General features: G+C 47.6%; 5 protein-coding genes across 21 annotated transcripts in view; 4 read left to right on the forward strand and 1 right to left on the reverse strand.

The window, feature by feature from the left end:
- Nucleotides 1–15,093, forward strand: part of LOC110042055 (uncharacterized) — a 184,097-nt gene that overhangs the window by 140,396 nt on the left and 28,608 nt on the right. The window lies entirely within an intron of this gene.
- Nucleotides 486–2,813, forward strand: LOC149113022 (uncharacterized). The gene has a single exon (XM_089288596.1). It carries the CDS (start codon nt 486–488, stop codon nt 981–983), a length of 498 nt encoding a protein of 165 aa, XP_089144722.1. The 3' UTR covers nt 984–2,813.
- LOC149113023 (uncharacterized) lies at nt 3,439–5,348 on the reverse strand. Its single transcript, XM_089288563.1, has one exon. The coding sequence runs from the start codon at nt 4,656–4,658 to the stop codon at nt 3,525–3,527; it is 1,134 nt and encodes a 377-aa protein (XP_089144689.1). The 5' UTR covers nt 4,659–5,348; the 3' UTR covers nt 3,439–3,524.
- LOC149113024 (uncharacterized) lies at nt 5,983–10,418 on the forward strand. Its single transcript, XM_089288528.1, has one exon. It carries the CDS (start codon nt 6,055–6,057, stop codon nt 10,030–10,032), a length of 3,978 nt encoding a protein of 1,325 aa, XP_089144654.1. The 5' UTR covers nt 5,983–6,054; the 3' UTR covers nt 10,033–10,418.
- Nucleotides 11,431–12,872, forward strand: LOC149113025 (uncharacterized). The gene is made up of 3 exons (XM_089288611.1): nt 11,431–11,642; nt 12,217–12,305; nt 12,730–12,872. Exons 1-3 carry the CDS (start codon nt 11,431–11,433, stop codon nt 12,870–12,872), a joined length of 444 nt encoding a protein of 147 aa, XP_089144737.1.

The raw sequence follows: 15,093 nt of genomic DNA on the forward strand, positions 1-15,093 counted from the left end.
TCTTGCGAATGCCCTGTCTGCGATGTTACCCATTGGCAAAGGGGCTGCCTTGGGATTGGCCAAAGCGTTGGGTGGCCGCGCCGTGAAAACAGGCGTCCGAGCTGGAACCACCGCTGCCATTGGTGGTGTGGGAGTAGGCGTGGGTCGAGGGATCCGAAGACTTGTGAGACTTAAGAAAAGACGACCCCCTCGTCGATGAAAAACCATTCGAATCAAGATGTTGAGGAGTGAAGTCGAGTGGTTCCCCTACTTTTTGCATCTATGTCGATGCTCACGCTCCTACTGGGATGCGACCAGCATGGATCACGAAGACATGAAACGCATCGCGGACGAGTGCGACAGTTACCGACAGGTCCAGGACATCCTGAACCAATCCGTAGAAACCGCCTTCAAGGACGAGATCTGGGAATACAAGCAACAAGCTAAAAGGATCGAACGTCCCGACAGAAAGTCAGACTACGTTTGGCACTGGTTAGAGAAGAGTCATGAGTACTTCTGTCTGTTTATTGGATGAACCTTTCAACACCGTGGTGGATTTGGATTCCCTGAAACGTTTGGACGTCTTGTACGCTTTCTACCACAAGTATTGGTGGTGTCGAAGGCAGATGTTCGGTTACTACAAATTGTGCAACGCCATTCTCAACGGACTGGCCTTACTGACCGTGGCCGTGAGTATCGTCGTGGGATCCGTGTGGAAAGATGGGTACACGGTGGTAGGAATGACGGCTTTCGCCACCTTACTGAAAGGATGGAACGATTTCAAGAAGTATTCGTTCAAGATGGACATGGCCCAATTCGCTTACACGACGTACGAAAAGACGTTGACTGAACTCAGGAACTACGCTTTGGGTGGCGTGGAGGAATTGGATGGGTTTTTGACCAAGATGCAAACGTTGGACGACGTGGTGACGGATTTCACATCTCCCACGTACGACCGATGCGTTCGAGACTACGCCAAACGATTTCGTCACGTGCCGCTATAAAAAATGACATCGCGGCCAACCTCTTCATTCAGAACCAACATGCCCAAGAGGTCAAGGAGAAAGAAAGCGTCTTCGAGAAGGCGTAAAACCGCTAAAACCACTAAAAGAAGACGGTACCAAAGGGGAGAAGGGATCGGCACTGTGGTGGCGGGTTTACCCAAGGCGGCTTGGGGTATCACCAAAGGCATAGAAAGCCTGAGAGCCAAACAAGAACGGGCGCATACCAGAAGGATGCAGGAACGAATGAGACGAGGTGAAAAAATCCCACACAAGGGCGAAGAGTTCCGATGCTCCATCATGTGAAATAATAAAAGGACGAGGATGGACGTCGTAAACCTCACTCGTCACCATGAGGACTCGTAGGAGGAAGAGGAGAAAGACTCAAAAGGGAGGTGTGGCTCCCATCCTCGTGGACTTCAAGCAGGGATTCAGGGTCACCAAGGATATGATAAACGCCATCAGGAAACCCGTCGATCATCAAAAGGCCAAACGTGGGGTGGCCAGTATCAAACGCGAGTACCAAGAGTATAAGAGACGTGGAGGTACCCGAGGTTTCAACAGTTGGGTTGTTCACAAAGGTTACGGGAAACGAAACGCCGGTTGCTGCATCATGTAATAAAAAGAGTACACCAATCCGATCGTACGCATAAGTCCACGATGAAGCGGTTACGACGACAACGTCCTTTCCTGACGCGCGTCCTGAAAGAAGCCAATCGGAACAAACGTCAACGGATGTTACAAATCGCCGACAAAGATCAGATCAACGCCATCAGCGAGATGGTTCTCAATTTGCTGAAAAAGAGGATCCCCATCAACGCAACGACTTATGGGAAACTGAAAAGACATAAAAGGGTTCTGCGCGAAGTGGGTAGACGCAAAAACTCTCTCAAGCGTCGAAGAGAACATCTCCTCACCCAAAACGGAGCGGGGTTCTGGAGCGGTTTGCACGGTTGTTTCAAAGCATGTTGTGTACGGTGAAAGGACGCAGTGAGGACGGTTACCCGCTGGAGGGGATCGACGTCATACCCAATTTCCCACCGAGAGAAGACGAGTCCAACAATACCATTCCTAAACTCGTGCAGTTGTTGCAAGACGCCAATCGTCGCGAAGCCCGATGGAAAGACTCGTACGAGTTCTTGAACAAGAGGTACCACGACCTGTATCAAGAATACATGGCTTTAAAGTTCGGTGACTTCTGCCAAACCTGTCAAACGAAACGAGATACCACGCCGCCCGGTGGGTGCATCGAGTTGTGCAGGGAGTGCGGTAAAGGCAAGCGAACCGTTCGAAGTCTCGAACTCGAGTTGGAAAAGAAAGACGAATCCATACGGTACTGGCAAGACTGTTACGAGACGGCCTTGAGAGAATTGTCCGAGTTTCCTGACACGACCTTGAGTCAGAAGGTATGAACGAAGTCATGATGGTGCCCGTTCAAGAATTCAATCGTCTGCAAGATTATTACAAGGGTAAGATCAGCCAGAATGCCTTGTTGAACAAAGCCGGACGTCTGGCCGCCGAAGAACATCTCATCCTGAACGACAAACGCATCCCCGACAGCATGGCCGTCAAGATGACCAAACCCATCGCCTCCGAGGAAGGGAAACTGGTGAAACGTATACGGACGGGTAAAAGCGGTCCCATCTCGTACCAGGGAACGACAGAACCCGAAGGCATGGTCGACGCACCCGTCGAAACTCTGTTGAAACAGATCCTCAAGGGAGTCAACCAACCAGCCGCAGCCCCCGTGATCATCCCGCCACAACCCCTTTCTACGACAGGACTGAAAAAGGAGCTGAAAACCCCCATACCCTCCACGTCAGGTTTTAAAAAGGAGAAGAAAACCCCCAAACCCTTCAGTCCATTCGAACAGGTCACGCTAGGTAAAACTCCCCTATCGTCCAAGAAAAAAGCACCCATCTCCGATAGAGCCAGACGTGTACTGAAATCACTCGGTATCGACTACGACGACGGTGGTTACAGTCCCAAAGGCAAGTCAAAGAAGTACAAGAAGGCCAAACCGTCAGCCGCAGAAAAGTTACAAGCAGGGTGGGAAGATTTCGAAAACCCCTGGAGAAGGGGACTGGACTATGACTCGGATTAAGAAGAGGAAAAAGGCACCTCCACCCCCGAGGAGAAGTACCCGACGTCGACGTCAACGAGGGTATGGGTTCGACATCCAAAAATGGTTGGGCAAGACCGGGATCGAGTTCCATTGGCCCGGTTATCAGTACATGGGACCTGGTACCAAACTGAAGAAACGTCTGGCGCGTGGAGACCCCGGGATCAACCGTCTGGACCGACTGGCCAAACAACACGACATTGACTATTCCAGGGCCAAGAACTTACAGGACAAATGGAACGCCGACACCAAGATGATCCAGGCCATTGACAAATTACCCGGACGTAAAACCATGACAGAACGCATTGTTAAGAAAATCATGCAGACCAAGAAACGTTGGAAATTGTAAAACCTTTTATTGTTGTTGTTGTAATTAAAGTTACACACGCTTTGTTGTTTTTCAAAAAAGAGTCTCTTTTGTCCTATAAATAGTGTTCCAACTGATTCATAAGTTCGGCGGTAATGTATACATTGCGCGAATATTCAAACTGAGTAGCCTGCTCTACCTTATCCTCGCGTTCAAATTGTTGAAACCATCTACCCATGTCGTGTAACATAAACGACATCTTATCAAGCTCAGCAGCTATTTCAGTTATCATTTTTTCTGTTTTCCGTCTTTCTTGCATTCGTCTTACTCTGTTTTCTTCTGCTTCCTTCCTATTTTTCCTGATCTTTTCAAGTCTCCGTTTTACAGGATCCTCGGGTTCCGCTAACATGCGTTCTAACTCTGCTACCAACCCTTCATCAGGCTCAGAGTCAGAGGAGGAGGAATAAGACAACCGCCTCCCACGGCGTTGCGGTGGGGGTAATGCCTGTGGTGCTGCAGTGGTATTGGTGGTAGTGCTCTTAGCGGCGGTGGTCGTGCTCTTAGCGGCGGTGGGGAAATAAGACACCACCCTCCCACGGCGTTGCGGTGGGGGTAATGCCTGTGGTGCTGCAGTGGTAATGGTGGTACTAGTGTTGGTTGGTGGTAGTGTTGCAGTGGTAATGGTGGTACTAGTGTTGGTTGGTGGTGGTGTTGCAGTGGTAATGGTGGTACTGGTGTTGGTTGGTGGTAGTGTTGCAGTGGTAATGGTGATCGTGCTCTTAGCGGCGATGGTCGTGGTGTTGGATGGCGTTAGTGTTCCCCTGAAATCCGTCAGCTCAACCCGACCTCCAAACAAACCCCGAAGAATTTCATCCGGATCGTAATCATGCTCTTCCCACTGTCGTGTTGCAGTGGTAGTGCTCTTAGCGGCGGTGGTCGTGGTGTTGGACGGTGGTATTGTTTTCCTGAAATCCGTCAGCTCAACCCGAACTCCCAACAAACCCCGAAGAATTTTATCCGGATCGTAATCATGCTCTTCCCACTGTCGTGTTGCAGGTAAACGGGAGCGACGTTTGCGTTCCCTATAACGATTCAACGCGTCGCGCACCATGTCACGCATCTTGTACCGTGCACGATACCGTCTTTTCTGCTCGCGAACTTTCTCCGGATTTCTTTTCTTCCACTCTCGCACGAACTCTCTTCTTCTCACTCTCTGTCGTTTCAATGCTTCAGCGGAGCGGGCAGGCATGGTCTTCCGTAATGGACGCTCATACAAGTTCTAAAATGGGCGTGGAAAAGGTCATATGTGAAGATCGGGGACGGCGCGGATTCGCCTTATGAAGATCTGTCCAACCAATCACAGATCGAGACCAAGTCACGTGTTAACCAGACCCAGGGGATAGGGGGTATACCCCCACTCGGTCGGAGACTGGGGGCGGGTCGAGTGGGGGGTTACCCCCTATCCCTCTCTCAGTCGGAGACTGGACCCCGTTTCACCGTAGGTATAAAAAAGATCGGTTCGAACCGTTCAAGTCACTCTGAGTTTTTGACTTGTATCGAGCGCTGGAAAAAAATCATGGCACAAGAGCTGACCGACGAGGAGATGAACCAACAGATGGATCAACATGAAGAAGAAGCAGTGAGTATAACATGCACCCTATGTAAGAAAGTCATCCTTAGATCCGTCCAACCAATCACAGATCGAGACCAAGTCACGTGTTACCCAGACCCAGGGGATAGGGGGGTATCCCCCTCCTGGTCGGAGACTGGGTCCGGGTCGAGTGTGAACCTGGGATCCAGTTTTACCGTAAGTATAAAAAAGATCGGTTCGAACCGTTTCAGGTCACTCTGAATTATTTTTCAACTTGTATCGAGCGCTGGAAAAAATCATGGCACAAGAGCTGACCGACGAGGAGATGAACCAACAGATGGATCAACATGAAGCAGTGAGTACAACTGTCGTTACTACGAGCATTACGATTGCTTCGTCAGGGCACTCGACGATCAGATGGTGAACAAGAAGGTGACACATGAAAGGTTGCACTGTGAAATCTGTCTCACCCCGTGTATTCTATGTATGTGCGTGGCTTCCCTAAACAACTGACCCATAGACTTGGGATTTTGTTTCGTTGTGTTTTGCGGTTACAAAGCCTCACCTTCTTTTCATAGAGTTACTGGGATTGGTTACCGGAAGAACTAAAGGGTTACGTGATTGACTTAGCAACCTGGCAGTGCATACGCGATAGAAGGAACAATGAACCATTGAAAACACTTCTCAAAGAAATAAGAAGATACGGTATAGTGAAAAGACGATGGGGTTACGGACACGTGGAAACACACAGCTGGAAATGTATTGAAAGTGAATGTTATCGCACGCATTACTTTGGACATTATGTCACCCTGTATAACAGGAAACAGAGACTCTATTTAGGATGTAATTTCATAGACATAATACATGAGATAGAACATCGAAAAGTGCTATTGACAAGCAACCGTGTACCTGGATTCGTGAGAATAAAAACTGACTAACTAAAAAGAAAAAAACGTTATGTTTGTTGTCTTTACAGAACAGACGGACCCACGACGAAGCCTTCCCCTTCGACGACGACGATGAATGGATCTTTGATCCGACTCTCGACCAAGTGATGATCCAAACAGGAGCTGGTGCAAGACCACCTCTAGAATTCGAATTAAGACCCATAGGCGCTCGGCGTAACTGGAGAAACGTCCTCAACAAACAGCGATTCGAAGCCACGCTCAGACAACACAGAGACGTGACTCGCGGGGAGAATCTAGGTCAAGAATTGACTCGGGCCCTTCAACGATCCATCGAGCAACAAATCGCTCAGGATCCTACCCTGACACCAGACTCCACGGTCCATTTCACCATGCAGTCCCGTGCCTTCACGCACGCCTTTCAATCCACCACCTTCACCGTGCGAGAATTCGAAGAAGGGAGTGAAAGACTAGACACTTATCTCCAGTCTCTCGCGGCCAAACTCAACTCCAACGAAGAATTCACCCCCGACGACACGTTTACCATGGAAACCACTTTCATACGCACCCCAGGTCCAGGGCGCGGGAACGGAAAACGATACAAACCGAGTTGCGCCGCCGTACGGGGAATCGTCAAACGGTCGCGCGTGACCATCAAAAACGAAGATAATCTATGCTGCGCTCGCGCCATCGTCACCATGAAAGCCCTGGTAGACGCCGACATGAATACGCGAGACCAAGATTACCACAATCTCAAACAGGGGTGCCCCGTCCAAGAGCGATTGGCCAAAGACCTCCACCGTCGAGCCAACGTCCCCGAAGGACCTTGCGGCATTCCCGAACTGCAACGGTTTCAGGCCGCGTTACCTGGCTACCAGATTAAAGTCATGTCCATCGACCCACCCCACATGCTCATCTACGCGGGACCCGAACCCTCGGACAAGATCATTCGTCTCATCAAAGAAGGCGATCACTACGACGGATGCAATTCGTTTAAGGCATTCCTCAGCAAATCCTACTTCTGCGACGAATGCAATCGAGGCTACGATCACGAGGACTTCAAACATCATCCCTGCCTCGGTAAATGGTGCTCCGCCTGCAAACGAAAGGACTGCCCCGATTTCATCGAAGCCAAACGACCCCTAGCACGTGGCAAGTTTCCCGAACCCACCTCGATCTGCCGATCGTGTCACAGAAAATTCTTCGGAGACCAATGCTACAACGACCACTTGCAACGGCGGAGTCTCAGCATCCCCTCCATCTGCGACACTTACAAAAAGTGCGTGAAATGTTGTCACGTCTACGAGCGTAAACGTAAAAACAGACGAAGTCCTTTTACCCATGGTCACAAGTGCGGATGGGGCGAATGCAGCATCTGCGAAAAACAAGTCCATCTGGAGACGCACCGTTGTTACATCCAACGCCTCCCCCAAGACGAAGACGACCCCAAAAAGAAACGCGTGTCGCGCGACCAAGTCAGAGGGCGACCCTTCGAAGAACCCGACCCCGACGATCCAGACACGCGAGTCTGGGTAGACAGAGACCCGCCCCTTCAAGTGTACTGCGACTACGAAGCCATCACCGACGCCGAAGGGAATCAGACACCCATTCTACTCTGCTTGGAAGACGATGACGAGCAATTCTGCTCCTTCTACGGTGACGACTGCACCGCCGACATGTTCGACCACCTCGAATCCCTCACCGTCGACGTGGACGGAGACGATCGGGACGTCATCGTCCTCTTTCACAATCTCAAAGGCTACGACGGGATGTTCATCCTGCAACACTGTTACGCCACCCATCGAGAAGTCACAGACCAAATCACCGTCGGCACCAAGATACTGTCCCTAAAATCCGACAGACTGACTTTCAAAGATTCCCTCTGCTTTCTCCCGTTCCCGCTGGCCCACTTTCCCTCCACCTTCGGAATCCACGAACTGCGCAAAGGATTCTTCCCGCACAAGTTCAACACTCTAGAAAACCAAGCGTACGAAGGTCCCATGCCACCGCGAGACATGTACGATCCCGACGGCATGTCCGCCAAAAAGAAAGCCGAATTCGAACAGTGGTACCAAGAGAAAGTCAACGACAACTACCATTTCGTCTTACGGCAAGAAATGGAAGGCTACTGCGAGTCGGACGTCAAACTCCTCAAAGCAGGCTGTCAAAAGTTCCGGCAAGAATTCAAAGAAAAAGCCGACTTTGACCCCATGGAGAAATGCGTCACCATCGCCTCCGCCTGCAACCGATTCTGGCGCAAGAAACTCGTCCCACCCAACACCATCGCCTCCAGACCCCCGCGAGGATGGCACGGTGCCCGATCCAATCAGTCCGTCAAAGCCCTGAAATGGCTAGCCTGGCAAGAACACTCGCTGCAACACACGGACCAAGGCGATCGTATCCTTACGGTGCGAAACGGAGGTGAAGTCCGACTGGACGGTCATCTCGTGGACGGATACGATCCGACCACTCGAACCGTCTACGAATTTAACGGATGTCTATGGCACGGATGCCCTCGTTGTTTCCCTCGAAACCGTGACAGATATCCCATCTACCACGCCGATCGCACCCTGCAGGAAGTCTACCAGTCCACACTCCTCAAACACGACCTTCTCAGTGACAAAGGCTACCAGCTCTGCGTCAAGTGGGAATGCGACTGGGACCTAGAAAACAAAACCGACCCAGCTCTCCAACAGTTCCTAGCCACGTTCGAAATCGTCCACCCCCTCAATCCCAGAGAAGCTTTTTTCGGAGGGCGCATGAACGCGGTCAGACTACATCACGTGGCCGACGTGACTCAAGGAGAACAAATCAAGTACATCGACGTGACGTCGCTCTACCCCTGGGTCAACAAGGAATGCGTATACCCCATAGGACACCCGCAAGTCATCGTCAACCCCCAAGATCAAGACATCCATCACTACTTCGGTATGGCCAAAGTAGACATACTACCGCCACACGAACTTTACCATCCCGTTCTACCCTTTCGACACAGGGGTAAACTCACCTTCCCACTCTGCCGTTCGTGCGTGGAACACGAAATGTCCCAACCCCTCCTTAAGAAATCACATCGATGCCCTCACACGACCGAGCAACGTACGCTACGAGGGACCTGGTGCACACCCGAAATCGAGAAAGCCGTTGCCATGGGATACACGCTCATCAAGATCCACGAAGTCCACCATTTCCCACCCGAACAACGCCGTAAAGGACTCTTCGCCGATTACGTGAACACCTGGCTAAAAATCAAACAGGAATCCGCTGGCTACCCGAACTGGTGTCACTCCCCCGAAGACAAGGCACGGTACGTGCGACAATACCGCCAGAAAGAAGGTATCGCTCTCGATCCGGCCATGATCCAGAAAAACCCCGGACGCAAAGCCACTGCCAAACTCATGCTCAACTCCTTCTGGGGCAAGTTCGGCGAAAACCTACACAAACCCACCACCCAAGTCGTCTACGACGCAAGGCAACTCTTCGACCTCGTTTCCAATCCCTTCAACGACATACGACAAGTCAGAATTGTCAACGACGAAGCCCTAGAAGTCGTCTACGCCGAGCTCAAAGACAACCAACCCGATAACGGACGAATCAACATCTTCGTCGCCGCTTTCACCACCTGCTGGGCTCGGCTCAAATTATACAGCTACCTGGAACTGTTAAAGCAACAAGTCCTTTACTTTGACACTGACTCCGTCATCTACTCCTACAAACCGGGTCAAGTGGATATTCCTCTAGGTGATTACTTGGGTGAGATGACCAACGAACTCGACGACGACGACTTCATTACCACTTTCACCTCCGCTGGACCCAAGAATTACGGGTACAAAACCCATCAAGATAAAGTCTGTTGCAAAGTCCGAGGCTTCTCCCTCAATATACGAGGAGCCCAACAACTCAATTACGACGTCATGGAACAAAATCTCCTCGACGAACTCGAACAACCTCTCGAGGATGGTGGACGACGCAACATCCATGTCGTCAACCCTAACTTCTTCTATAGAAACCCAGCCACCAAACATCTCAAAGTCATCACACGGACTAAACGCTACGGACTCGTCTTCGACAAACGCGTCGTAGACACGAACACTTTTATGTCGTTTCCATACGGATACACACCCTTGTAATTTTTTACTTCCTGTAAAAATCAATAAAAAATCATTTTTGAAACTCACTTCCTGTCTATCGCCTTATTTGGACATGCGCGTCACAACCTCGATCTCATGGATTGGCTATCGCCTTATTTGGGCACGCACGTGACCTGTGATGAAAAAGGCCGCTGACCTGTGACGTCACTGCAGACGCATGTTTTAAAACGCGTCCACCATCTTGGATTTACAAATTTAAGAGAATGTATGGGAAAAAGTTGGTCACGTGGTATAATCCCTGGCTCCTGATTGGTTACTGCCCCTATGAGCGTCCTTTACTACTATATTCACATACCTTCATTGCTTGCCTACTTTACAGTCGCTGAAAGAAATTTTCAAAACATTGGCACGTTACTATATGTCTCCGTAAAGGGTACGATTTTAAAAAGCAGTATCAAGTTTAAACACACAGTGGGAAGAAGGCGTGCGAACACACCATTGAAATGAGGCATGCAAAACACAGCAACAAAAATGAGATGCGTGTTTAAACATATCAATGACTAGTGTATGCAATCTGCAGGAAACAATCTCCTGCAAGAAAAGGGAGCAGCTGCTATTAAAAAAGGTGTGCAATTTCATGCAATCTATGCAACAACGACAAAAAATTGAAACCGCTTCCTGGAACTTATTCAAAGATTTATTTCTTGGTTGTCTTCAACCTGATGTAAAATATTTAAAGACTTTTCGTCATCTTGATTTGATATTAGAATTTGGTAACGACACAGTGTTGTGTGAAATAGTTAGCCTGGGTAGCTTGGCGGTTTAAGCAAATTGAGCGTGCTAACAAAGCGGCAAAGCCGCGAAAACGAGCGGCGAAGCCGCTAGGAGCCTGAGGGAGAGATAACTGAGAAACCGCCAGCACGAATGACCAGCATCTTTTGTTAGTCCAATACGCTGGGTACTGGCCATTCCCATTGGATCAGAAAGCTAACACGTCAATCAAAATTTTCGGTAATCTCCCGAGAGACAGCTCCAAGGAACAACACTGATTACAATGCAGAGTTTTGGCGCGTAACAGGAAAATGGTAGAGAAAGCTCTGTCGAAAGCGTTACCGCGCCTAAATATTCTTCGTGAAGATCGCGAAATGGTTCTCAAACCTGAGCAAGAAACAGCTGTAAGCGAGTTACTTCATGGGAGAGATGTGCTGGCCGTTTTGCCAACAGGCTTTTTACCACAATTGCTACTAATCTCGCAATCTGATTGGCTAATTTGCCGTTGTCGATAAGAGTCCAGACAACGCCACTCGCGTCAATGTGTCACGCAATGCCTTTTTCAGCTCGCCCTCTGAAAAAACCATCTTCTTTGACGTTCGAGAACCTGCATCATTAATTGCTATTTCGCCGTTGAAAAGCATCATCGACGACCACATTTCAGAGATGTTGTCGCTGAACTTCACAGCAATGGAATTGCTGTCTGACAAAGTGAATTTGGTGCGAAATAATCCGCCGCAATTTCTTTACTGCTCTGAAGAGGCAGCGTTGGGGAAGCCGTTTCTTGCAGCGTTGCGAGAAGACAGCGAACTCCATCGAGCTGTGTCGGCGATCTTAGTTGACGAATCTCACACGGTGGAAGCTTGGACGGGGAAATGGCAAGATTCGATATTTGCTTTTTGCAGCGATTTTACCCGGGGTGGGGGGGGGGGGGGAGGTGGTGTACTCCCTCATCTGGGCTATATTGGTATGTGCGGCCCCAAAAGATATGGTTTTTCAGCTATTTTGGTCATATATAGGGTATCGATTTTAGCTGATTTTGGCCATTTTGGTCATAAATAGGGTATGGTGTTTGCACTCTAGCCTTGATATGGGCATGTTTTTATGAAAAAGCGATTTTTTGATCATTATCAACAAAAGTCCTTCACAAATTATGTTTACGGTAATTTAACATTAGTCTGAACTAGGGAACTAATTATAATGCAGGTCTGAAACAGGGTTTTGATTTGAGGGCCTGCTAGTAAATAGGATTTCGAATTTTTGGTCAGGTCAAAAATAGGGTAGGGAATATAGCTTATTTTGGTCATAAGTAGGATAAGGGTTTTGGGAAGCGGGCCGCACACCCCCAACCCAAATTTTCTGAGAGTACCCCCCGGGCGATTTTAGTATTCGGCTGCATACGTTTTGATAATGGACACTCCTTGTTTTTAATTGATTATTTGTTTTCGTCAGGAACAAGCATAGCCAAGCCTCTAAGCCTGTTCAGGTGTTCCGTGGTGCCTATAAAAAACTGTCCATTCTTCGATCGATGAGCAAAGACGGTAAGGAAAGGATATCTCTTTTCATATTAAAGGTTACTTAGTATCGTTTCGTATAGTAAAGATTGTATGAGCATATTCTTATCATGCATTACCATAAATTTAAATGATCGTAGGTACTTTATTTGCGTATATTTAAAATTGGTTCTTGATAACCAAGATTGTATCACTGTACTGATCAGTTCGGAAATAAAGCAGTTGTGCAAGTTAGTTTTGGGAAAAAACCAATTAATTACTCAACATATGACATAACTTACTTTAATAGGTCTCTAAAAAATATTGTGAGGTTGGTGGACTGTTGGTGCAACTTTGTTATCAAAAGAACATAAGGGAGGAGAGAAGGGGGTGGGGGTGCTTTCCCTGTGTCGCTTAATCTCTGTAAACTGTAGTCAGTGCACTAGCATCTGATAAATTTTGTTACTTGAAGGGACTCCAGTTCTGGCTGTGACTGGAACTTCAGATAAGGAGACAGAAAGAGCTGTCATGGATGATCTCACCATGAAAGACCCGATCCAGTTGTTTGTCAGCCCAAACAGATGCAATCTGCGTAGCAATTGGATTGGCTGGTAGAATTGATAGAGGAGTACAGCAAGGACACACCCAAAACAATTGCATTTTCTGACACCATGTAGTCTATCGCAAGTGTGTTCAACTACCTCATGGGGAAACTTAGAGAAAAAGCCTTCAACCCAAGCACATCAAAGAAACGGATCCATTGCCTCATTGGCATATTCCAGTCCCTTTCAGATAAAGAGTACAAAGAGAGGCTACTACTTTCATTTAAAAACAATGGAGTGAAGCGTGTTGCCGTTGCTTCTACAGCACTGAGTATGGGAGTTAATTTCCCAGATGTTCGGTACATTGTGCTATTTGGCCCTGTCAGAAGCTTACTTGATTTTCATCAGGAAGCTGGGAGAGCTGGTCAAGACGGACTGCCTGTCGATCATTTTTTTTTTGTATTTTTACGGCCAGCAGTTGGCACACTGTGAGGAGGACGTGCGTGATTTTTTAAAAACAAGTGGATGCTATCGGGTGGCCAGCTACAAGAGCTTTGATCCTAACATCGTCAGCGTGACAGGCTTCTGGTAGGTCGCGGTAAAAACAGTCAAATTTCGCGGGATTTTCAGGGACAAATTCGCGGGAAAAAACGGCCGATTTCGCGGGAATTTTCGAGGCCCATTTCGCCGAAAAACGATCGGTAAAACACGACCGATTTCGCGAAGGTTTACTGGGCAAATTTTGCTCGAAAGCGATCGGTTTTGCGCTGATTTGAGGAACGTTTTTAATGAAACTAGACGCTGTTATAGCATTTACTCAGGCTTCGTGCCGCAATATAAAATCGTACTTTACAAGTAAGCTTATTGAAAACAATAAAAACAAATAAGAGAATCAGGATATTAAAAACACAAGAGTTACGCTTAGATATTTACTATTCAAGAAGCTTCGTTGAATATCTTCTTTATCCAATTGCATGTTGTTTGCCTCATCTTCGAAGTTCTGTTCTGTTTAGGTTGCGGTTTGCTCAAAACTTGACCACGAGGTTATTTTTTTAACAATGCGCTCTAGAAATGCGCCAATGACAAAGCTTTTTACATCGTGGCTGCTGCCCAGTTTTTCGCAACATTAATCTAAGAACGCCTGGTAGGTTTGGGATGTTGTTTACTCGTTGCAGTGGCGAAGTTTCAAGGCAAGTTAGCACGTTTACAGCAAGTTAGCAGCCCCAACAGCCAAGATACCTTTCAAACACGTTGTGCCGACAAGTATTTGGTAAGATTTCCAACGAATTTCGCGGATTTACTTAAAATCCGCCAGCGCGCGAAATATCAGAAGCCATGGGCCTCCAAGCCTTGTCTCCACCTCATGATTGTTGTAATTTTTGTGGAACATCTTGTGTATGTGGTGATGGAAGTGGGTGCACGCAACCAATCAAATATTTTGACAAGGAACCAACACTATCAACTATGCTGCCGATTAAATGTAGAAGTGTTACTGATGAAGAAAGGGCCATTTTGAAAGATGCACTCTCTGATTTATAGGGTAACTGCCGTGCTTGCAGTGCATTTGGCTGTTGGTATGGGTTATCAAAGGAACTAGTTGCTGATGTTGTAGCTACCTGTCATAATCTATTTACTCTGAATGATATAACTAGTAGTGTGGCTGTTTATTCAAAAAATCATGCTGTTAAAATTCTTGAGATTTTAAATGAGATTTTTAATGACATTGATGAGCATAGCTAAGTGATTCATGAATCACTTTCAGTGAGGAGTTTTTTACTGTCAGGTATATTTTGCAGGTCGCAGGTTGCAGGTTGAAATTTAATTTTAACTGAAAAACCGCAGGCACTAAAAATAAGTAATAACCTATATACTCGTCAGGGGTTCTTACATGAAGTAGTTCGCCTCTTTCACATAGTGAACACATGATAGATCCGCCATAAGTACTTATTGATCGACACGCTGAGACCAGTGAAACCTCGTTAAAGCCATCTGGATGGCTGCTCCACAGATGTTTCCATCAATTCCAGATTTGGCTCGGTCTTCCCTCAACAACAGAAAATTGCCATCACAAATAAAGCAAATAAATAAAGAAATGAAACAATATAAGATTTTAACCGACGGAATATACTAGCACAAGCTCAGTGTGCTTTCATTTTAGTACTCACAGGGAAGAAACCAAATTCAGCAGATATTTCAGATGTTTCTTCAAAAACAATAATTCATTGCAGGCTTAAAATCATAGGAATATACTCTCCTCCCATCACTTCAGCTGGTTTGGCACTTTGGTGGAAGCC

Source organism: Orbicella faveolata, unplaced genomic scaffold (assembly GCF_042242905.1).
Source record: "Orbicella faveolata isolate gen_17 unplaced genomic scaffold, um_ofav_v1 contig_17, whole genome shotgun sequence".
Lineage (NCBI taxonomy): Eukaryota > Metazoa > Cnidaria > Anthozoa > Scleractinia > Merulinidae > Orbicella > Orbicella faveolata.